The following is a 24,366-nucleotide window of genomic DNA, read 5'->3' on the forward strand; positions in this document are numbered from 1 at the left end:
TGTGTGATTGTTTAACATGTTTCTTCCCTTTAGGGCACATTATCTGTTGTTCTCCTCTCTCTTCCCGGATCCTAGGACAGTATGGGAACAAGGGTTGGCAAACTATGGCCTGCTGCCTATTTATGTACAGCTCACAAGCTAAGATTGGTTTCTACATTTTTATATGGTTGAAAAAGAAAAAAGAATAGTGTTTCATGACACATTAAAATTATATGAAATTTAAATTTTAGTGGCCATAAATAACGTTTTATTGGAACAAAGCCACGCTCAATTTACATATTGTCTAGGCTGCTTTCGTGCTACAATGCGAAATTGAGTGATTTTGACAGAGACATGTGGTGCACGAAGCTTAAAATATTTACCAACTGGCCCTTTAAGAAAATATTTCCTGACTTTTGATCTAGAACACAGAAGATACTCTCTAACATTTGGTGATGAATGAATGAATGAATAAGTTAATCCCTACACCTACTATGTGTGTCAGATTTTTACATTCTGTCTTGTTTAATGTACTTCAAACAAGGGACAAGTGGGAGGAAAGTGCCTTCATTTATCAAGTAAGGAACCTGGGGCTCAGAGGGATTAAGGGACCTGTCTATCCCTTGAGTGGCAGGGCCAGGAGCTGAATCCAGATCTAATTTTAAATTCTGTACCCTTTTCCACATTTGACTATACTATGTTTCCATAATATCTGGTGTTTTTATCTTTGATTTTGAATGTATTCTTACACCCCAGTAGAAAGATGAGAACTTTCATTGTGCTCTCATTGCTACTGAAATAATATTATTTACAAGGGACCCCACGACTTGTCCTGGCACAATCACAGGACTTGGCACATGGTGCAGTTACCTGTAGAACTTTTGCAGGTACCTGTAGAACCAGGATTGTCCTGGTTAAACAAAAACAAAAACAAAAACAAAAAATAACAAGCAAACAAATAGAGCCGTATTCACATCCACATAACCCAGACACGGTCTTGAAGAAGTGGAATGAGCTGTTGGCTTACTGGGAGGTCCTGCAGACTAGATCTTTGCTTGTTCCTACATGTGCTGTTTCTTGTGCACATGGTGAGAGAGCCTGCACAGCCCTCTGAAATTACTACAATGCTTGCCTTTGGGACTGTTTATCAAGACCTTATCATTTTCACCCTTTGGCAGTGAAATTTACCCATTTCTGGATTTGAGTATAGAAGTTCATTCATATGCTGAAGGAATTTGCAGTTTATTCATCAAGACATTTAAAAATCTCACTTCTTTAAATTAGAGTAGTGCTATCTCTGCTTTAGAAAATGGCTTCAGCCAAACTTCAGCCTATTGGATTCAATTATCATCATTCTTTTAAGGCTCAGAATTTATCCCCACAGGACATCTAATGTAACATCCTAAGATAGGAAAAGAAGGTAGAAAAGGGGGGGAGGAAGTTCACCAGATGGAGATATACCTCCTTTAATAAGGTTCTGCTTACTACTTATAAAAGTATAATAAAATGAAGTTAAAGAAGGCCTTAAGATGGGACTCATAGGGGTAGGCAAACTAAGGTCTATGGGCCATACCTTGGTTTTGTAAATAAAGTTTTCACTGCAGTCCTTTTGTTTACATGCTGCTAATGGCTGCTTTTACACTACAATGGCAGAGACCTATGGCCCACAAAACCTAAAATATTTGGTCTGTGACTCTTTAAGAAAGCTTTTGCAGACCTCTGGAATCAGGGATATAAAAAAAAAAGGAAAAGAATTAGGATTGTTTAATATGGGAAAGAGAATTCTGAAGACAATACATTGGTTCATAGTTTTGAGAGTATATTATATAAAAGATGATTCTTATTTCTTAATTCTCTGCAAGGGTAAATCTAGTTGAAACTGATTTACCCTGTAGCACAGGGAAGAATTTTCTGACTCTAGATTTAAAACATAGAGTGGCTTTTAAGGCACATCTTACACATTGGTGGTTACATGCATGGTGCAAAACTTACTTCCTTTTGGCACCCCAAATTCCACTAGTAAAGATTCCTTGTGATTAAGGCTATCAGCCACAGATCTGCAACTGAATGTAATAATTAATAAAGGAGTACCATACTAAGCCATTAATGGCCATTGATATTTTTAGCAAGAATTAATTCAAAGAAAAAGGAAAACCTGAAGGATTTTTTTTTTTTTTTTTTGGATAGGAGGAGATAAAGGAAAAGGCCAGAGACTCTGTACCTTGAGTGGGGGTGATGAACTGATGTCTTAGTTTAACAGAGGTGCATAGGATCCCACTGAAAGGAGACCAATGAGCTAGTGATATTCCCTAAGACATAGATGAGCAGCCAGTGAAGGCAAGCTGGTTTATTGCAGTTTTGAGTCTTGGTGATTGGGCTTTCTTGGCACTGTAATCCCATAGACTCTAAAAGTAAAGAATCCCAAAGTAGGCACTTCATGTATATGTGAGGCAACCACTGGGGTGGTTTGCTGACCACTTGCATTAGCATCACCTGGAATGTGGTAAACAAGGTAGATAATTAAGTACCATCCCAGAAGTGCTGAGTTCAAAGGTACAGTGTGGGGATGGCGCCTGAGAACACAAATGTTTAATAACATTCCCTATGCCCCAGATCTGATGGTCCTTGAAGAGTGAAGCAGAAAACCTGATGCTGGTCATGTTTATTTACTTTTGAGAGAGACAACGGGCGAGGGACAGAGAGAAAGGGAGACACAGAATCCGAAGCAGGCTCCAGGCTCTGAGCGTTCAGCACAGAGACCGATGCAGGGCTCCAACTCAAAAACTGTGAGATATGACCTGAGCTGAAGTTGGGCGCTTAACCAACTGTCTGAGCCACCCAGGTGCCTCTTATGCTGGTCTTTCTTATGTAACATGCAAAGGGGAAACTCTGAACATGTTAGACTGATCCAAAGCTCAGAATACTGGTGAAAGTCTTTCCCTTTCTCCGTTTAGTCATGATTGCCATTTAGGGATTTCTGATTTTAAAATCCCTTATCCTGCTAACTCTTCTTGCTTGTAGCTGCTCAGCAATCCTAAAACGTAGATGAGGAGAACCATCCTTTTCTTTAAAGAAGTCCTTGTAAGCCCTTCTGATTTTTTTTTTCCTCAGAAAACAATGTTATTTATATATTGTTCTGATGTAAGGGCTAATTGTCATTGGCATATGATAGGTGCTATTAAACATTATTACTCTTCCCTCCCCCCAGGGGAGCTGTGTTCTCTGGCATGGAGTCTAAGAGACAGCCTTGAACTCATCCGATTTGCTAGCTGTCCAGCTTCATGCTCAAGCTGCCTTGCTATCTCCTGCACAGTCCTAAAGGAAATAGGGCCTAAGAAGCACTATGGAGACAACTGTAAGCATGCAGAAAGCTGCCAGATGTGCTTTGGTGGGTTTCTGGGTCCCCTCCCTCCTGCCTTGCCCTTTAGCTTGCCAGGCTGCAGAGGAGGATTTCATCCCACACAGGAGACAGATTCTTTATCTCAGTAGGAACCCACATTGGCCATGCTGATGCTAATTCTCTCCCCTATGTGGAAGCTGGAAGAGCAAAGAGTCATGTATTTTTTTTCCCTTTAAAAAAAAATCAGGAGTAGTAGTGATAATATACCTAGAAACAGGGGGAGCATCACTGAGATGCTATTCTTGGGATCATCTAGGTGACCACCCTTTGTTGTTCACCCTGGGTACTATAAGACAGATGTCTGCCTTGTGTTTAACCCTCTCTTGCACACCACTTACTACATTTACAATTGTTGAAAAAATGCCATCACTTGGAAGGGTTGGCACAGAGATCATGAAAAGCCACAGAGATCATGAAAAAAGTCATTCTAGGAGTGAAGATAGTGAAAAGATCACCCCAATCTAAAACAAGTGAAATGGAAAAAAGGCCTGCTTTTACTTAGAGTTCCACCTAGATTATTTTTATAATTCACTTTAAATGTTTTAATAGTTGAAATTCTTTCTTTTTTAAGGAATTGACTTTTCAGTGGTTTGTTAAAAAGCTTTCATCAGCTTTTATCACTTCTGATGACATTAAAAGCTGTTGGCTCAAGAAAATCAAATGAGGGGTGCCTGGGTTGTTCAGTCAGTTATGAGTCCGACTATTGATTTTGGCTCAGGTCATGATCTTGTGGTTGTGAGATGGAGCCCTGCCTCACAGCTCCATGTGGAACCTGCTTAAGATGCTCTCTCTCCCTCTCCCTCTCCCCCTCTCCCCTGCTAGCTTGCATGTGTGCTTTCTCCGAAAGGAAGGAAGGTAGGAAGGAAGGAAGGAAGGAAAGAAGGAGGGAGGGAGGGAGGGAGGGAAGCAGGGAAGAAAGGAAGAAGGAAGGAAACTAAATGAAGTTTGTTACATAGCCCATTTTTCCATTGTAGATGGCTTATGTGTCCACTGATGGATACAGCTACAGACTGCCTCTGAACCAGCACTGCCCCCTTGTCACTCTTTGGCTTCTTGGCTATGATTCTGGCTTGTTAATGTTAGGTTTGAATAAAAAACTTGACTGGTAGAAGATAAACAAATAGACTCTCTTTTCCTCAAGGGGACATTATGAATAAAGCTCGTTACTTAGGTTTGCTCAGTAATAGTAATAGATATTTTTAGTGATAGAAGAAAAGTTTTTCTTCCTTCAATTACTTTTTCCTGTAGGCTAAATAGAGATATGGATCTCATTTCTTAAGCCCAACACACTATTTGGGTTTGCTTTCAATAAAATATCTATGAAGTGTCTTCACCATGATCCCTCTTTAATGGGATTTAGTTGTAAAGCTTAATTCATATCAGATTTTCTAAATGAGAGATCACTGTAAACTTACTGTTAATTGAATTCAATAAAATCAAGGTTTCTATAATTAACGTGAACCACTTAATCTTTTTGCTCCTTGAATGAATGTAATTTTCTAAACACAGGTATCTTCTAATACAATGACATAGCAACATTTTGAAGAAAATAAAAGTGCATGTGACTTCTTTTTCTAGTAACTCTTAAATCAAATTAAATATACCCAAATCCCTTTTTAAAAACATAATAAAAGAAAGTAATAAAATTTTAACAAATTTACTCAAATGTTAATATTAATCTGATGTTCCCCAGAACATCAGTCCAATTTAAGTATGCTAATAGTTAAGAAATGGCGTACTACAGTACAAAGAGCAGTGGTTTCAGTATTTCCACATAGGTTATAACTAACTGTGCCTCTAACTGGGGGTGACATTGGGTAAACTACCAACGTTTCTGGGATTTGTTGTTTCCATCTGCAAGATGAGTGTTAGGCTATATGAAATGATTCTTGTTTCTTTCACTGTTAGAGTTCTGTGATTCATTATATTGCGACATGGTATCAAAAACCTTTGTTATTTTGTTTTTTATTTTGGAGAATTTAAAATATTAACAAAAGTAGACAGAATGATATACTAATAAATACCAATGAACTCAATAAGCAACCTCAGTGGTTACCACCTTATGGCCAGTGATACCCTTTTCATACCTTTGTCCACTGACCCCTTTCCTGTGTTATTGTAAAGCAAATCCCAGACATTAGCCTGTTTTTATTAACCTGATCCCTCTGCCATCTGTATTGTTAGCACCTGAGGTCTTAGAAATTTTGGGTTATTTTTAGCAAGACTCAAATTGCCTCACTATCTTTTCGTATCTTAATAGAAACATTTTAGTTAATTGTAGATACACATGCAGAAATAATCAGAATGATCCCGTGTACGTTATACCCACTTTCCTGTGGGTAATCTTGTGATATCTTGTGAATCTATTATATAATATCTCAACCAGGATATTGGCATTGATACCATCCATTAATCTTATTTGAAATTCCCAGTTTTACTTGTTTTTTTTGTGTTTGTGTGTGTATATTTTTGGTCCTGTACATTTTATCATATGTAGGTTCATGTATCCACTACCAGAGTCAAGATATAGAACCCTTCCATCACCATAAGGATTCCTCATGTTGCCCTTTTGTAACAATACCTCACCTCCCTCTGCCCACCCCCCAACCCTAATCTGTTCTTTGTTCATTTCTAAAATTTTATCATTTCAAAAATGTTCTATAAATGGAATTAAATAGTCTGTAACCTTTCTGGATTGGCTTTATCACTTGCATGATTCCAGGGAGAATCACCCAGGTAGTTGTGTGTATCAATAGTTTGCTCTTTTGAAGAAGTAACCACCAATACCACAGAAATACAAACAATTGTAAAAGAATATTATGAAAAATTTTATGCCAACAAATTGGACAGCCTAGAAGAAATGGATAAATTCTAAGATACATATAGCCTACCAAAGCAGAAGCAGGAAGAAATAGAAAATTTGAACAGACCAATTACCAGCAATGAAATTGAGTCAGTAATCAAAAAACTCCCAACAAACAAAAGTCCAGAGCCAGATGGCTTCACAAGTGAATCCTACCAAACATTTAAAAAAGATTTAATACCTATTCTTCCAAACTGTTATAAAAAACAGAAGAGGAATTTTATGAGGCCAGCATTACCTTGATACCAAAGTTGGATAAAGACACCACAAAAAAAAAAAAAAAAAAAAAAAAAAAGAACTACAGGCCAATATCTCTGATGAACACAGATGGAAAAATCCTCAATAAAATACTAACAAAGCAGATCCAACAGTATATAGAAAAATCATTCACCATGATCAAGTGGGTGGGATTTATCCCCAGGATGCAAGAGTGGTTCAGTATTTGCACATCAATCAACATGATACATCACATCAATAAGAGAAAGGATGAAAACTATATGATTATTTCAATAGATGCAGAAAAAGCACTTGACAAAGTACAACATCCATTCGTGATAGAAACCCTTAAGAAAATACGTCTCGAGAGAACATACCTCAATATAATAAAGGCCTTATATGAAAAACCTATAGCTAACATCATGCTCAGTGGGGAACACCTGAGAGCTTTTCCCCTAAGGTCAGGAACAAGGCAAGGATGTCTACTCTCTCCACTTTTATTCAACATAGTATTGGAAATATTAGCCACAGCAATTACATAACAAAGAGAAATAAAAGGGATCCAAATTGGTAAGGAAGAAGTAAAACTTTCACTATTTCTATACGATGTGATATATATATGTAGAAAACCCTAAAGATTCTACCAAAAAACTATTAGAACTGATAAATGAATTCAATAAAGTCATAGGATATAAGATCAATGTACAGAAATCTGTTGCATTTCTATACATTAATAGCAAAGTTGAAGAAAGAAATTAAGAAAATGATTCCATTTACAAATGCACCGAAAATAAAGTTTCTAGGAATAAATTTTACCAAAAAGGTGAAAGACCTGTACTCTGAAAATTATAAAACATTGTTGAAAGAAATTGAAGAGGACACAAAGAAATGGAAAGACATTCCAGCTCATGGGTTGGAAGAGCAAATACTGTTAAAATGTTTGCACTACCCATTGTGTACTACACACACATTGCATCTTCCTTTATCCATTCATCAGTCAATGGACACTTGGTCTGCTTCCATAATTTGACTATTGTAAATAATGCTGCTATAAACATCCGGGTGCATGTATCCCTTTGAATTTGTGTTTTTGTATTCTTTGGGTAAATACCCAGTAATGTGATTACTGGCTTGTAGGGTAGTTCTATTTTTAACTATTTGAGGAACCTCCATACTGTTTTCCAGAATGGCTACACCAGTCTGCATTCCCACCAATAGTACAAGAGGATGCTCCTTTCTCCACCTCCTCCTTAACACCTGCTGTTTCTTGTGTTGTTGATTTTAGCCATTCTGACAAGTATGAGGTGATATCTCATTGTAATTTTGATTTGTGTTTCCATGATGGTGAGTAATGTTGAGCATCTTTTCATGTGTCTGCCATCTGTATGTCTTCTTTGAAAAAACATCTACTCATGTCTTTTGCCCATTTATTAATTAGATTGTTTTGGGGTGTTGAATTTTATAAGCATTTTATGTATTTTGGATACTAACCCCTTACGAGATATAACATTTGCAAATATCTTCTCCCATTCAGTAGGTTGCCTTTTGGTTTTGCTGATTGTTTCCATCACTTTGCAGAAGCTTTTTATTTTGATGTAGTTCCATTAGTTTATTTTTACTTTTGTTACCCTTACCTCAGGAGACATACCTAGAAAGAAGTTGCTATGGCTGATGTCAAAAAGGTTACTACCTCTATTTTCTTCTAGGATTTTTATGGTTTCATGTCTCACATTTAGGTCTTTAATCCATTTTGAGTTTATTTTTGTGTGTGATGTCAGAAAGTGGTCCAATTTCATTATTTTGCATGTGACTGTCCTGGTTTCCCAGCACCATTTGTTGAAGAGACTGTCTTTTTTCCATTAGATATTATTTCCTGCTTTGTTGAAGATTAACTGGTCATGTAGTTGTGTATTCATTTCTGGGTTTTTGTTCTATTGATCTGTGTTACTGTTTTTGTCTGGTGCCATACTGTTTTGAACCTACAGCTTTGTAATATAACTTGAAGTCCAGAATTGTGATGCCTCCATCTTTACTTTTCTTTTTCAATGTTGCCTTGGCTTTCTGGGGTCTTTTGTAATAGCATAAAATTTTTAGGATTGTTTGTTCTAGCTCTGTGAAGAATGCTGTTGGTAGTTTGATAGGGATTGCATAAGAATGAAATCTTGCCATTTGCAACAACATGGATAGAGCTAGAGAGTTCTATGCTAAGTGAAATAAGCCTGTTTGAGAAAGACAAATACCATATGGTTTCATTCATATATGGAATTTAAGAAACAAAACAAATGAGCAAAGTGGGGGGAAAAAAGAGAAAGAGAGGCAAACCAAGAAATAGACTTTTAACTGTAGAGAACAAACTGATGGTTACCAGGAGGGAGGTGGGGGAAATAGGTGATGGGATTAAAGAATACACTTATTGGGGCGCCTGGGTGGCGCAGTCGGTTAAGCGTCCGACTTCAGCCAGGTCACGATCTCGCGGTCCGGGAGTTCGAGCCCCGCGTCAGGCTCTGGGTTGATGGCTCAGAGCCTGGAGCCTGTTTCCGATTCTGTGTCTCCCTCTCTCTCTGCCCCTCCCCCGTTCATGCTCTGTCTCTCTCTGTCCCAAAAATAAATAAACGTTGAAAAAAAAAAATTTAAAAAAAAAAAAAGAATACACTTATTATGTAGAGCAGTGAGTAATGTATAGAATTGTTGAATCACTATTTTGTACACACAAAACTGATATAATATTGTATGTTAACTATACTGGAATTAAAATTTAAAAACTTAAAAAAAGTGAAAGCAAAAACAAAATAGTTTGCTCTTTTAATTGCTGAGTAGTGTGATGTATCACAGTTTGTTTAACCATGACCTATTGAAAGACCTTTGAAATATTTCAAGTTTTGGGCTGTTGTGAGTAAAACTGCTATGAACATTCGTGTACAGGTTTTTTATTGCTCTGACATAAATGCTTATGAGTACATTGGTGGGTCGTATGGTAGTTATATGTTTAGTTTTATAAGAAATTGCCATATGATTTTATGCTCTAAGCAGCAGTGTATGAAAGATCTAGTTTCTCTGCATCTCCACCATCATTAGAAGGTGTCACTATTTGTTATTTTAGGCATTCTGATAGATACACAGTGATATCTCATTGTAGTTTTAATTTGCATTTCCCTGATGGCTAATGATGTTAAACATCTTTATTTGCCATTTGTTTATTATTTTTTTGGTGATCTTTTGCATTTTTACTCCTCCATTTACTTCTTTTCAGACTTTGTTGTGGGGATAGTGTTGCTGGTGAATTATCTATGAAGTGTGTTGTAGAATACTTAGATGGGAAGAAACAGATCTGCTACTGAATTAGAAAGTACTGTTTACTATGGTTCTCAACTCAGTGTTAGAGTCTCTGGGAATACAAAAATGAATAAGGCAAGAACCGTAGTCTACAACCATTTGGTACTTTTGGAAGGGAAAGCAGAAAAGATGTAGAAGTCTGAGATTTCCACATTGCATGACACTTGCATGGGCGTCATAACAGTGACTGTGAATGATGTAAGGATCCTAGCAGACACAGGTCAAGGATTGAAATTCATTTAATATGAGTTAAGGATGCAAAAATGTCTTTGCCCATAGCTAGCTGCCCAGAGCAGCTAGAGCAGCACTGGGAGACATAGCAGCACTCCCAATGAGGAGAGTGCTCAAGCTTTCAATCCCCACAGAGGTATCCTGCTGATGAGAATAGTGGTTACAGTGAGAATTCTCATGGCTCTTCAGAAAGTGTGTTCTGTCCCCTCTCTCTTATTCCTTGGGTCTCCTAACTGTTCCAGAGAAGCTGGATTTATGCCCAATTGATTACTACTGGCATGTATCTGGCATCAGCCCCAGCGCATACCTGAGTGTTGAATTTGAATTTAGGTGAAGGAAACTTCTTTCTAGGAATTTCATCCTCCCTAGCAGGACTGAGTCTCAGACAGTCTGTATCTGAAGTTTTATGTAGAAATTAGTAACCCAATTCAGTATTTGTTTAAGAATTGGACAATGATGGTCTAAGACGAGAAATAGTTCAATACAGAAGAATAGGGAATAAACACACACACACACACACACACACACACACACACACACACGTTTAATTTATAGTAAAGGTAGCATTAAAAAACAATGGGGGAAAGAATGCACTATTAGAAATCATCTGGAAAAAATCCTTACCTCACACCATACACGAAAACACAATTCAGATGGATTAATGATCTAAATGAAATTTAAAAACATGTATTTGTATGCAGAATAAAATTTAACATTTTTATAATTTTTGAGAGTGAGGTGGGGGTGAAGTAGGAGGCCTTTCTTTTTTAATTGTCAAGTTAGTTAACATACAGTGTAGCCTTGGTTTTAGGAGTAGAACCCAGTGATTCATCTCTTACATATGATATCCAGTGCTCATCCTAAAGAGTGCCCTTCTTAATGCCCATCACCTGTTTAACCCACCTCCCTCCCCACCCTTATCAACCCTCAATTTGTTCTCTGTATTTAAGAGGCTCTTATGGTTTGCCTAAGTAGGAGGCCTTTTAATGAAGACAGATAACTCAGAAGCTGCAAAGAGAAAATGTACAGATTCTACTACATAAAAGTAAAAAAAAAAATCTTAAGGATAAAATATATAAGAAACAAGGTTAAAAAGAAAGCTGAATGAAAATGTTATATGTACATATTTATATACATACTTATACATATCGCACATATCCTTGCACACCTTTGTTTTTTCTATGATGCAGAGAGATATATCTATATCCAATAATGTTATTTCTAATATACAAAGAGTATATATAATTTTATAAGAAAGATGCAAACCAGATATCAGTAAAATAGGCAAAAGGATAAGAGCAGGGCAATCAAAGAAGAATGCAAATTGCCAATAACCATATGAATAGATGTTCACTTTCACTAGTAATCAAGAATCTAGAATTTACAACCAAAAAATGATGTTTAAAAATTCATCAGGGGCCCCTGGGTGGCTAAGTCAGTGGAGTGTCTGACTCTTGATTTCGGCTCAGGTCATGATCTCATGGTTTGTGAGATCGAGCCCCATGTCAGGCTCTGCACTGAGTGTGGAGAGCCTGCTTAAGATTCTCTCTGCTTGCTTTCACACGTTCTCTCTCTCTCACAAAATAAAAAAAAATAAAAATTCATCACATAGGCAAAATTAATAACAAATAATGTTCAAGTACTTATGGGATATGGAAAAGACATTCTCCTACATTCTTTCTGGGAATATAAATTGATACAGCCTTTTTTTCTGGGGATAGATTGGCAGTATGTATTGAAATTTAAAATGCGCATACCCTTTCTTAAAATAATGCCCCCTTTCGGAATCTGTACCACAGAAAAAAGAGGTATAAAAGGATATATGTGCTAAGATATGTATTGAATTATTAGTTGTAGTAGCAGAAAATTATAATCAGCCTAAAATATCTAGCAATATGGACATACTAACACAAATGACTGAACAAACTATGGCACAGTCATGTATTGGAATACAGTGAAGCCATCAAAAGAAAGAGCAAAATCTATAGTACTGACATGGCGGACATGCTAGGATGCCCATGATTTAATCAATGAATATGTGTATGTGTTGTGATTAAATCAGGGGTGGGTGGGTGGGTGTATGTGTGTGAACGTGTAGGCGAAAAAATTCTAAAAGTATACACTAATCTGCTAAAAATTATTACATACCTGGGGTATAGAAGTGCTAGGGTGACGGAGATTTCCCTTTTTTTTTATGTACTTGTGCAGTGTTTGCAATTATTTTTTTTGTCACAAAGACATGATGCTTTATAATGTTAAAAAAGAAAAGAAATTATAAATAAATGCTGACCAACCTAATCTTTGACCAAAAAGAAATAATTTGGTTTGAAGAATTGCTTTAAAAGGAGGTATAGGTAACATTGCCTAATGACAGTTCAAATAAACAAACAGAAAAACCTCTTTCTTGCTACTGGATTAACTTTCTGTATCTGGAATATATATTTCAGTGATTCGTCTCTGGTTATTTAATTCATTGTGTTTAATTGATAGTGTTTACTGGAGTATAGTGAAAACTATTTTGTACGTATCTTAGGTTGTGATTTATCCAGTGTAATATCTCCCCCAATGCATTGACTGTGAGTGGGGAATTAGTAAAGCAGATACGGATCTGGAGAGCAGTCTGTGGCTTTACTTATCTCCACAGGAAACCTTATTTCTTATTGATAAAGTTTGAAATCTTTCCTGTAACTCTTTCCAATTGTTCATTGTTGTTACTGTTTTAATGAGAGGTAGAAATGAGCCAAACCAACCTGCTTCTTTCCTTTTACTAATTTAATTTCAAAGGAAATTCTTCAGTTCAAATAAATAAGTGAGTGTGGATGGAACCAGATTCTGACTCAACATGTCCAATTAATTGCTTCCAAACATTAAGATAAATTCCTCAGAAACACTCACAAATAATAAAAAATCCACCAGTAAGGAATGATTAGTGAGAAGTGAGCTGGCTAGAGCCATCTATGCTTACAAAAACTGTATTTAAGTTGACATTAATATTTGCCATCTATTCTGTTATAAATATCAAGATTTATTGTAGAAATATACCACCGATAGCACAATAATAAAGAAAACAGACTCATCTCAGGTTTTGAAATGTACCTAACAAACTCAACCTCTTGCAAAATAACTTTCTTATTCAAAATGGAACTGGGAATTGTTCAGCACACAATGAATCATTTTTTGGCAAGTACAATAGAATCTTTAGGGACATTTCACAGCCTCTTGTTCAATTGTTAGGATGTTTTTAGCTTTCACAGGTAGGGAAGAAGGTAGCTTGTATAGCCATCATCTTGTTGCTAAAATTGTACAGTAAAGATTTTTCAGAGTTGCTGTTGCAATAGATCTTTTTGCCTTTTTTCCCCCCTTCTTGTTTCTTTACCCAGAGCTGCTTTGTCTCTCAAAAACAATCTGGAATTACTTAATGCTAATGTTTTCTGGTTTTACTATTTACCCACGACTCAAATGTTAAACATTAATGTTGGAAACTCCCTTTTCCTTACCTCATAGTCCTATATTTGTTTAACTGTTATTTTGCCAGAAGAAAACCTCCTCTTTTCCCTTTCTGTGTTAATGTACTTTTTTTTTTCTTTAAATGACAAACACATTTTGTTTCTCTCTCTCTCTCTCTCTCTCTCTCTCTCTCTCTCTCTCTCTCTCTCTCTTTCAGGAGGCTTTAGAACTACCCCTGGATGATTCTGAAGTGACTGAGACCACAACGGGAAGCCAAGTGATTAAATATGAATATCATGTTTTATACTCCTGTAGCTACCAAGTGCCTGTGCTTTACTTTAGGGCAAGCTTTTTAGGTAAGACCATGTCGGAAGCTAAATGTAAATTCATAACATTTACATGTAAGGCAGAAAGCAGATTTAGAAAATTATTCCTGAGAGGAAAAAAAAAATAGAGTTAAAAATAAGAAAAGTGTGGGTGAGGTAAGGTTTTACCAGTAAATTTTCTCATGCTTTAGAAAGAGTATCAAGACTTCAGAGTGAATGATATCATCCCAGCCTTAAGTCTGATCTTCAGATTCTTGGCCTCTTGCCCAACGTTGACTAAGCCCCCCTGGCCCTTTTTCTTTTCTTTATACAAGTAGGAACAACTTAAAGCTACAATGTTTATATACTTCTAACTTTACAGTAAAAATTTCTTTCAATGTAAGCGATTCCATTAACTCAAAAGCCCCCACGCCTCCTTTCCCAATTGCTAATAATTATTTCAGGAACTGTTTATCAGTTAGTTCAAGCTATGTTTAAAAATAGCACTAACATTTCCTTAGACCATCTATACATCTCCAGTGCCTAAGTTTTCTGAGATGCTGTTACTCAACTCGTTCTCCTTGCCAAAGAAGGTGAAACACCCTGTCTCCTCTGAGGACTTGGCTGATAAAGCTTATTTAATCAGCAGCCACATGAAGTCCTCCCCCCATAGTGCCGTGAGGATTCCCCCTTCTTGTCCTCTGCCTAAACCGGATCTGCATTGCAAGGCTCTGCCTCCCCAGCCTACCCTTTCCCCTATTTCTCCTTTTCTATATGGCCTATCTGCAGCATTTTGCATTTTGAACAGCCTTCTAACTTTTTCTGGATAGCTAAGACATCTGAATTTAGCCAGTGATATTTTATTTTTAATTAAAAAGTAGCTTAAGCTGCTTTGAATGTGTATTTGGTAGATTTAATCACTTGCTGCCTTATATTGTTTAATGGTCTCTAATTTTGCAGTGTTGGCGGTTTAACAAGCACTTAGGATTTAAAACCCAAGAACAAATTCTCATAGACTCCCTGGTGAGAAGATTTTAATCTGAGGTGCACTTCCTAAGAACTGACAATTTGGGGTAAATTTTCAACATGGGACATGGGGAATTGAGGACACTGATAGTTACTAATTTGTGAACTCTTGCTGCAGGTTTATCCATATGATTATTAAAGGCCTTGAAAACATCCACTTTATTATGTTGTAATTCTATTTGGTTTGGAGTCCAAACATTAAAGGAGGGTTCTTGTCAGTGAACTCTGTTATACTAAAAAGTAGAAAGGGATACATTCATTTACCACGGGGGAGGGAAATATTTTTCTTGTTTTTGGTTTGCAGTGTCTCTACCCAGTACCTTTCTAGATTCAAAGACATATCAAGGCTGCAGGTAGAGGAAATAGGACACCACTTCTTGAATACTGTACTTTCATATAATTAGTATTCACCATAAGCAGTTAATCACCAGAGAAGAGCTCCCAGAGACAAAACAAGTTGTTTAGCTTGTCAGCATTAGGGAATCGGAGGTGTTGAAACATGACTGCTTCTAGCTGGAAGTGGGTCTTGCCGAGGCCGGTGGATGAGCTCATATGTGCACTTTGCTCTTATGTGCCAACAGCTCCCCTTACAGTACAGCACAGTAATTGTTCCTGCAAGTGCGATTATATTTTAATGAAATTTGTGTACTTCCCAAGATCTTTTCTTTATGATGGTTTGCTTTTTCTTCAAAAACAAACAAACAAACAAACAAACAAACAAACAAAAACCCCACTAACTCTCTTGGATCCTACCTATATACTTTTAAGACATCCTTTATTTATGCTTAATGAAAGAAAGCCAAAACAAGTCATTTGTTTCATACAGCAGGATTCCTTGTTCCTTCCTCCCCGTTCTGTGTTGTGTGGAATGAGCCCTAGGAATTTTTAAATTCCAGAATTTATTTAGTGTTTATTCAGGTACATTAAAATATCAAATTTAATTTTTCAAAGCATACTGGGTTTTTTCCTGTAGAGAAACATGAAAAATGGTTCTTTCCTTTATCATATTCTAGGAATTTCTTTTCTCTTTTCTGCTAACATAACCTAATGGACATTCTAAAAATGTTTCGCCCTTTATTCTAGAGTCATAATTTTTCATGTATTCCCCTTATTCCATTCCCATTTCCTGTTACATCTGATTACTCTGGCCCTCCATCTGTTTGTTAAACAAATGTCTGTTAGTGTGGTGAATGGATTCCTAACGTATTCCTCATATTCCAGGTCCAGATTTTTCTTTGTCTCATTCTGAGAGAGTTCCGACCTAGAAAGAGGATGATTATAAAATTTCTTGCTCAGGGGTCTTTTTGTTGCTTCAGAAATAGTTCACTTAGCCTTGTTTTTCACAGATATTTAGAATTTCTTTTCCATTTGATTGTTAGTAAAAATTAGTTTCTCTCCTCTGATCTGAATTTTCTTCTGATACTTCTTTTTGTTTTTTGTTTTGTTTTGTTTTGTTTTGTTTTGTTTTGTTTTGTTTTTTAGGTAAAGCAGTTAGTAGTAATAGTTCCCATTTAAATTGATAGGACCTTTTCTTTTATGGTTTAGATTCCGGAAGAAATATTTATTGTGTTTCTTGAAATGCAGACACATTGAATTGTGAATGGGAATACTTCTTATTCCTCCGTACTGGCCAATGACCACCATGCCAACTATTGCCTAGGACTCAGCTAACATGGCACTTGCTCTGGTCACTTATTGTCATATCATTTCACATCATATCATATATAATATCACAGGTTTCACTGTAACAGAACTATTTGTTTGCTTGTCCCCTGTAAAATAATAAGTTAGAAGGCGGAGCTGTAAGATAAAAAGAGGGAGGAAGGAAATTGATAGTGAGTATCTACAACCTACAAAGTGATAAGCTTTATTCATAGCAGTGGTGTGTGTGTGTGTGTGTGTGTGTGCGTGTGTGTAATACATATATGACATTTGTTATTTCTCTTACTCATTTTGATACCCACAGTATCAACTGTGATACAGTATCAGTAAGTATTATTGAATGAACCAATGATGAAGAATTTCTAACCATTTCTGCATACAACCCAAAGATGGAAACCTTGTGATGGGGTCTTATTTGAACTGCTCTGGAGGGTTATAAGGAAGAGAGTGATGCTGTTGTCTCCAGGAACTTCAGGACCCAAAACAACTACATATAGTTACTCTTTAGTCTCAGAGACTGCATGAGTGGTTGGCTAAGGAAAAAAGAGTCCTGAGTACTCAAGGGGTGGGCATCCAAACTCGCGGGGCAGCTGCCCTGCTTCTTTAAACACATATTTTTTATTTGCTCCTTGAAGGCAGACAGCCAAATTATGACACATTCTGCTGCTGAGTGAGCACCTCTCATTCCTACTACTTGTGCATTTAGGATCCCAGTTCCCTAGGGGGTAACATGGGTTTAAGAGAAGAACTGAGTCCTTCCCAGTATTCTTCTTTTTCTAACTCCTTTCCCAATTTTAAGTTTGGAGGGGGCAGTGGAACACACTTAATACATTTGTTACCCAGCAGTGGGTGAGAGGTAACTGCCCTTCTGTGTAGTAATAATAAATACTCTACATTCAAATAGTGCTTGGCAGTTTATGAAGTCCATTCTTAGAAAAACACTGACATTTTCAAGTGCTCACTAACGGCCCCCCCAACCACTATTTTTTTTAATGTTTATTTATTTTTTGAGAGACATAGAGAGACAGAGCACAAGTTGGGGAGGGGCAGAGAGAGAAGGAGACACAGAATCTGAAACACGCTCCAGGCTCCCAGCTGTCAGCACAGAGCCCGACGTGGGGCTCAAACTCACAAACCATGAGATCATGACCTGAGCCATGATGTCAGATGCTTAACCGACTGAGCCACCCAGGCGCTCCCCTCCCCCCGCCACCACTATTTTTGAAGCACGTTGTGGTAGAGAAGTATTTGTATCATGCAGAAGGCTTTGTGTATTGCCCATCATTTCAGGACCTTTTTGTGTCCCATTTTTCCTTTTGGAGGGCTTGGTTTTGGTCAAAAGCTTATGGCAAGTGTTAGAAATGTAGTGAAAACCTTAGGCATGTACATAATGTCTTAGGGCTTCACCAGAGTCCTAAGCTTACATAGTTTTCCTTTTCATTAGAACTAGAGATTTCTATATTTATTTCAGCTTGAATTCTGATTTATTCCTGCTCTGTCTTTCTTCTTTTCCTTTGTTCTCAATCTCTATTGAAAAATAGACCAAGTGGTTCTTCTCATTTTCAAAATATTTAATTCTTTGGCTGACATATGGGTTCTTCTTGGGAACTGTTTTGACATATTTCTTTAATTAGTCAGTAGGGCTGCTTTTGAATAGGGAAGGAAACATTTCTTCCATTCAGCAACTGAATGTCTGTTCTTTCTGGAGATCCATTCTATTATTGGCCCAGGGAGTAAGTGTATAGAATTAAAAATGTAACCCAGATATTTCATGTGGAAGATTTGTCTACTTGTTATACGCCTAACGGATGCTTATTGAGAAACAGGGAGAAAGGAATAGCCAAAGAATGATTCACTCTCAAAGGCAGTATGAACCAAACCATGATAAAGGCCAGAATAAAGGGAGAATAATGGAAAGTTTGGACTTAGAGCAGTGTGTAAATCATCAAAGAAGAAGAGTAAGAGGCTTGTTCATGGTCTGGAACAAGAAGTCATCTTTGGAATGCATTCCACAGAAGAGAATAGCCTTCTATGCATTCCATAGAAGAGAATAGCAGGAAAACAGAAAGATGGAGTTGGAGGACGTTGGGGAATAAAAGTAAAATATCCACAGCTCCGTCCAACAGCTTGGAAGGGAAGGTAACAGGTTGGTTTTTCTGAAGAGGCTGGGAAAAATATTGGAGAAGATGAGGAGGGTGAGTGCCAAGCTATAGAGCTGGAGAGAGGATGGCATATTTGGGGAACAGTGAGAGACCAGTTTGAAGTACAGGTTTCCTTAGGATGAGCTGTGGAAGAAATGTTTTTAAAGATATGTTGAGGTCAAATTATGACAGAGATAATGGGTTGGAAGGGGTTGCCAGCACAGTGAGAGCTAAGGCAGCTTGTTGAACAGTAAAGAAAAGTTGGATTAGAGAGGTATTTAAAGATCGAGGCAAAAATGATTCTAGTTAATTATTTACAATAAGCAGAAACTAGAAAATGATTTGACAGATAATTTAGAGTCTTATTTGATTGCAGAGAATCTTTAAGGAAGTTCATGTATTTATATAAGCTAGTAAATCTAGCCACAGCCATGACAATGGAATGGAACATGAATTTTAGTAAGTTGAAAAGAGATTCTAGGGATTGAAATGAAATTTAAAGAGCAAACAGTGAAAGTTATTAAGAAATAATGAAAAACTATTTAACTCATACAAAGATATTCAAATTGAAAAATCCAAACAATAGAGGATGTTTAACAAGAATTATTTGTTGAACCATGTAAATGCTTGAAACAATATGGGGAGTTAAGATGCTGGCTTAGGACATATGATGGGAATAGAATCCCATTGAAAAATCAAGCCCTGGTTTAAGAATGTATTAAAGAAAAAAATGTGAGAGAAATGTGAAACAAAACTACAGGGAGAGCTAATTAGCCAAAAGGTTCATTCTAACTTGTGTTAGTACAAAACACCACATTCACAAAAAGCAACAGATTTTAAGTGGATCCAGAGATGAAAAGAAGACATGAAAAGGTAAGTTTATTTTCTTACCTGTGAGAGACTATGTTTTAGCTTTCCTAGACAGGTGGATGGTTGTGTTGTGCTCCATAAAGAAGAAACATTTCTTTGCTTACTCTTGGCAAATGGGTCCTATGTGAAACAGCCTTTAAAAACATACATGAGTGCATACTGTATGCACAGCACAAAAACTCATTTGCCTATTTTCTAAATCTGGTGAAAAAATACCACTGTTCACTTTGAAGCTAGGTTATTGCTTTCCTCCTCCTTTAAAGTCATCAAAGCAGAGTTCTTTAAATCCATATATTAGGTGCTATGCTAAGAAGGTGGAGACTGCCTTTTCTGTAGGGAGAGGATCAAGTTAGATGGATACTCAAGGTACTTCTATACAGCATAGTAGGTCCAAGTGCTGGAGGTACCGAGGTTTGAAGAGAGCCAGGAGTCCAAAATGCTGAGTACTGGGATGCTGGACCATGAGGTTGGAATCAAAGCCTCAGAACACTTTGGGTAGAGTGCCTTCTGTTTCAGAACTAGTAGACCTAACCTCGTAGATATTCATCTGGTGATTTGGTCCTTGGAGTGCTGATGAATAGGTAGGTATCAATTCAAAATCGGTATCTTGGGTATGTTGTGGACCCAACGTTGCTTCCCTTGGGACATTTTCTGATTAAGAGATTCCTCAAGAAGGTTTTGTATGTACTTCCACTAGGTAAGTATTTAACTTAATTTAAATGAGAGATTATAGCATCACTTGCATTATTATTAGTTTTTAACACAATATGTGGACTGTTTATGGTGACTCAAAATCAGTACTTTTGGAGGCTTCTGAGTGGCTCAATAGTGTCCTACTTCAATAAGTGCCCTACTTCAGCTCAGGGCACCATTTAACAGTTAATGAGTTCGAGCCCTGTGTCAAGCTCTGTGCTGACAGCTTAGAGCCTGGAGCCTGTTTCGGATTCTGTGTCCCCCCCCCCCCCCCTCTCAAAAATAAATAAACATTAGGGTGCCTCAGTGGCTCCTTTGGTTGAGCATCCAACTTCAGCTCAGGTCATGATCTTGTGGTTCATGGGTTCGAGCGCCATGTCAGGCTCTGAGCTGACAGCTCGAAGCCTGGAGCCTGCTTCAGATTCTGTGTCTCCCTCTCTCTCCGCCCCTCCCTTGCTCGCCCTGTGTGTGTGTGTGTGTGTGTCTCTCTCTCTCTCAAAAGTAAACATTAAAAAACTACATAAAAATAAATAAATAAATAAATAAATAAATAAACAAACAAACATTAAAAAATTACTCCTTTTTGTCCTGTAGGCCATTTTTCTCATAAAAATAGATTGCAACATACATACACTTTCTCATGTAATTGAAAGATATATTTGTTTTCTACTCAAATTACTAGACAAATATATAACATTTAAAAAATTTGCACTGGTAATTTTAAAAATACATAATGATTAAGCAAGTCTTTTAAACCATTTGTCTGGGCTATATTTGGTAGGTATACTTGGTTGCAAATAATTGGAGCTGACCATGATAAACAAAAAAGGATTTCTTGGAAAGGTAGAACTTAGAGTTATCTGAATGCATTAGAATGACAGGAATGTGTGCCTTCCTTTGGCTTTAGTGGTGAGAAGTGGGGCTCTGCCTTCTACTTATTTTGGAATTTCTCTCCCAAGTTGCAAGTATGTTTGGATACTGAAAAATAAAATATCCACTCTATCTGCATCTAGTTAATACTATAGATTTATATAATCATGTTTTTTAAATTAATTAATTTATTTATTTATTTATTTGAGAGAGAAAGAGAGAGGCACATGGGGGAGGGGCAGAGAGAGAAAGAGAGAATCCCAAACAGGCCCCATACTCAGTGCAGAGCCCCATGCAAGGCTCAATTTCATGACCGTGAGATCATGACCTGAGTGGAAATCATGAGTTGGACGCTGAACTGACTGAGCCGGCCAGGTGCCCCCAAGCATGTTTTTTTTTTAATATAAATTGTGATTTTTTTATCATGATTGTTCAGTCTTTATTCTTAGTAGTAATTGTGCTAATTGCTGTAGAAATAATGTTGAATGTTCATCTATCCAACCATTCAAAAATATTTGTGCACAAGGCATGAAGGTGTCTGTGGAATACAGAGATGAATAAAGGAAATCAGAGATGGATGATGCCCTCAAGGAGCATATGGTCTAGTGAGGGAAACAAGACAGGTCTGAAATTCACTAACAAGGACAATATGTTACTAGCCATAATAGAGGTAAAAATTGCCACCACGAAGAGTAGATCGGTGGTTGCCAGGGGCTGGGCAGTAGGGGAAATGAGGAAATGTTGGCTCAAGGGTACAGATTTTCATTTATAAGATAAGTAGTTCTGGGGATCTAATATACAGCATGGTGTCTATCATTAACAATATTTTATTGTCACCTGGAAGTTAACTAAGAGAGTACATTCTAAATGTTCTAACCACACACATACAAATGGTTAACTATGCGAGGTGATGGATGTGATAACTAACCTTTTGTGGTAAACATTTCCTAATATATACATATATTAAGTCATGTTGTATACCTTAAAGTTACACAATTTTATATGTCCATTATATCTCAGTAAAGCTGGGGGAAAAACTGCTACCAGGGCTCAGAGAGCAGAGATTATCTTGAGCTGGAGTGATTAAGAGAGATCTTGGCTGGACTTGGGATTTGTCCATGCAGTGATGAGTGAAAGAGCAGGACAGCCTAGTAAGAAACCCAGGAAAGGCAAAATTCTAGATACTCCTAGGTTAGGCAGTGTTAGTGGAGACCACTAGTGACAACTACAACAGCATAACCAATATGTGTGCATTGTTTTATGGTTTGCACAGAGCTCCTGGGTAGCGACAGAGTGTAGCGGTAAAAGTGCAGGGTCTGGAGCCAGAAAGCATTGGTTCTGATTCCTAGCTCTGCTACTAACGAACTGCAGTTATCTAACTTTTTTTTTTCTGTCATCCAAAAAAAAAGTTTTTTTGAGATAATAATAATCATAGTAGTAATACCTACTTCATAGAGTTTTGAGGTTTGTAAGCTGATACATGAAATGGGGCTTGGCATGTAGTACCTTTCAATAATGCTAGCTGTGTTGGGGCACCTGGGTGGCTTAGTTGGTTAAGCTTCTGACTCTTGATTTCCGCTCAGGTCATGATCTCATGGTGGTTAGTGAGATTGAGCCCTGCATTGGGCAATAAATAAATAAATAAATAAATAAATAAATAAATAAAAAATAAACATTAAAAAAATAATGCTAGGTGTGTTGTGTATCTTGATCCTCACAATAACATTGTAAAATAGGAGCTGGTATTATCCTTGTGCACATGCATAAAAACTGAGTGCTCGGAGGGGTTAAATGATTTATTCAAAGGTACATAGAAAATTATGGGGTTGAGACTCAAACTCTTTAGCTCATTTTTTACTGCATGATGCAGTAACCAAAATTTAGGAAACATGTAGGTTAACTGATGTCGTATGTAAGTAAAGAGAAGTTTCCATAATCTGTACTTTTGGAATTTGTTTTAGGTTTCCTGAGATTAATAAAGACACAAAATGATAGAAATGTCCATAGGAATAAATAAAAATTACAAAATTAGGCAGCATAGTTTCTGGTATGAATGTACATGAACAATTAACACTCATTTCATATCACAATATAATTTTCTCACTGAAGCAAAAATGAATTTTCCCCTTTGGTGGAGCATCATCTCTGCCTTACTGTGGAGTATGACATGAATTTTATATCCTTCAAACCTCTCTTGAAGACAGTATATTGAATAATGACAGATTTCATTGTGAATAATACACCCTTTCCTTTTTATTTCTAGTGACCACGTTCAGAACATTATTATTCAACTTACTGTAAATAATGTATACTCTCTGTAATCTTCATTTTAGGAGTTATGAAATTTTAGTGAAACCATGCACAATAGGATAAAGGTGACTTCTGCGTGTTTGTGCTAGAGTTAGGTGGTGCCTGTGAAATATCTCATGCTGTTATTTGATTCATGAAAACTAATAGCCCTGAGAAATTTAATTTAGAGAGCCGCACATTTTGAGTAATATATAGATTACTTGACATGTAGGTTATTATTCAATTGAGAGATTTTATATGAAAATTGTTAAATTAAATGCTACTGGCAGTTGCTAAAGATTGTACTTTTTAATTATTCTATTTTTCATCCAATGTCTCTTCTTCTTTTGTCATTGACATTCTAGGTTGCTGACAGAATATTCCTTTAGCTCAGATGTGTATTGTCATTCCAGGAGATAGAGGCACACAGTAGGCACTCTATAAACACTTGTTAAATAAATGACCTTAATTTACCATGCTTACTTTGTAGGTTGCCGCTGAAATTATTTCAGCTTCTACTTCAATTTTTCAAGTATGCAAGGGATTTTACTGAGCTTCTCAGCCTCAGTGTGATTAATGAGATTTCTAAGCATGTTAAAATTGGTGCTATCGAATATCTTAGGTCTAAAACTAGGGAGTTGTTGATTGAGTATGCTTATGTCATATCTGACTGAGGCCAGACAGAAAAAATAGACCCTCTTAGCATGATTTAAAGTTTCTGATTGAAGATACCTTCAACTGAACATGAAGGCACATTATAATGTGTTTCATGAGCTTAACTAAATATTTACTTATGCCCACGATTTTATGTTAAGTTAAAGTTTCAGGTCTTTGGTTTTCTTTTTTTTTTTTTTAATTTTTTTTTAACGTTTATTTATTTTTGAGACAGAGCATGAACGGGGGAGGGGCAGAGAGAGAGGGGGACACAGAACCGGAAGCAGGCTCCAGGCTCTGAGCTATCAGCCCAGAGCCCGACGTGGGGCTCGAACTCATGGACCGTGAGATCGTGACCTGAGCTGAAGTCCAATGCTTAACCGACTG

General features: G+C 37.0%; 1 protein-coding gene across 6 annotated transcripts in view; it reads left to right on the top strand.

Moving 5' to 3' along the window:
* The window catches only part of ATG10 (autophagy related 10), a 261,017-nt gene that overhangs the window by 145,739 nt on the left and 90,912 nt on the right, over window positions 1-24,366 (top strand). For all 6 annotated transcript variants that reach the window (XM_030324039.1, XM_030324059.1, XM_030324014.1 and 3 more), the window contains exon 4: window positions 13,687-13,825. In XM_030324039.1, the coding sequence (XP_030179899.1) occupies window positions 13,687-13,825 (139 nt within the window). The remainder of the gene's footprint in view (window positions 1-13,686; window positions 13,826-24,366) is intronic.

The sequence above is a fragment of the Lynx canadensis genome, chromosome A1, assembly GCF_007474595.2.
Source record: "Lynx canadensis isolate LIC74 chromosome A1, mLynCan4.pri.v2, whole genome shotgun sequence".
NCBI classification, from domain to species: Eukaryota; Metazoa; Chordata; class Mammalia; order Carnivora; family Felidae; genus Lynx; species Lynx canadensis.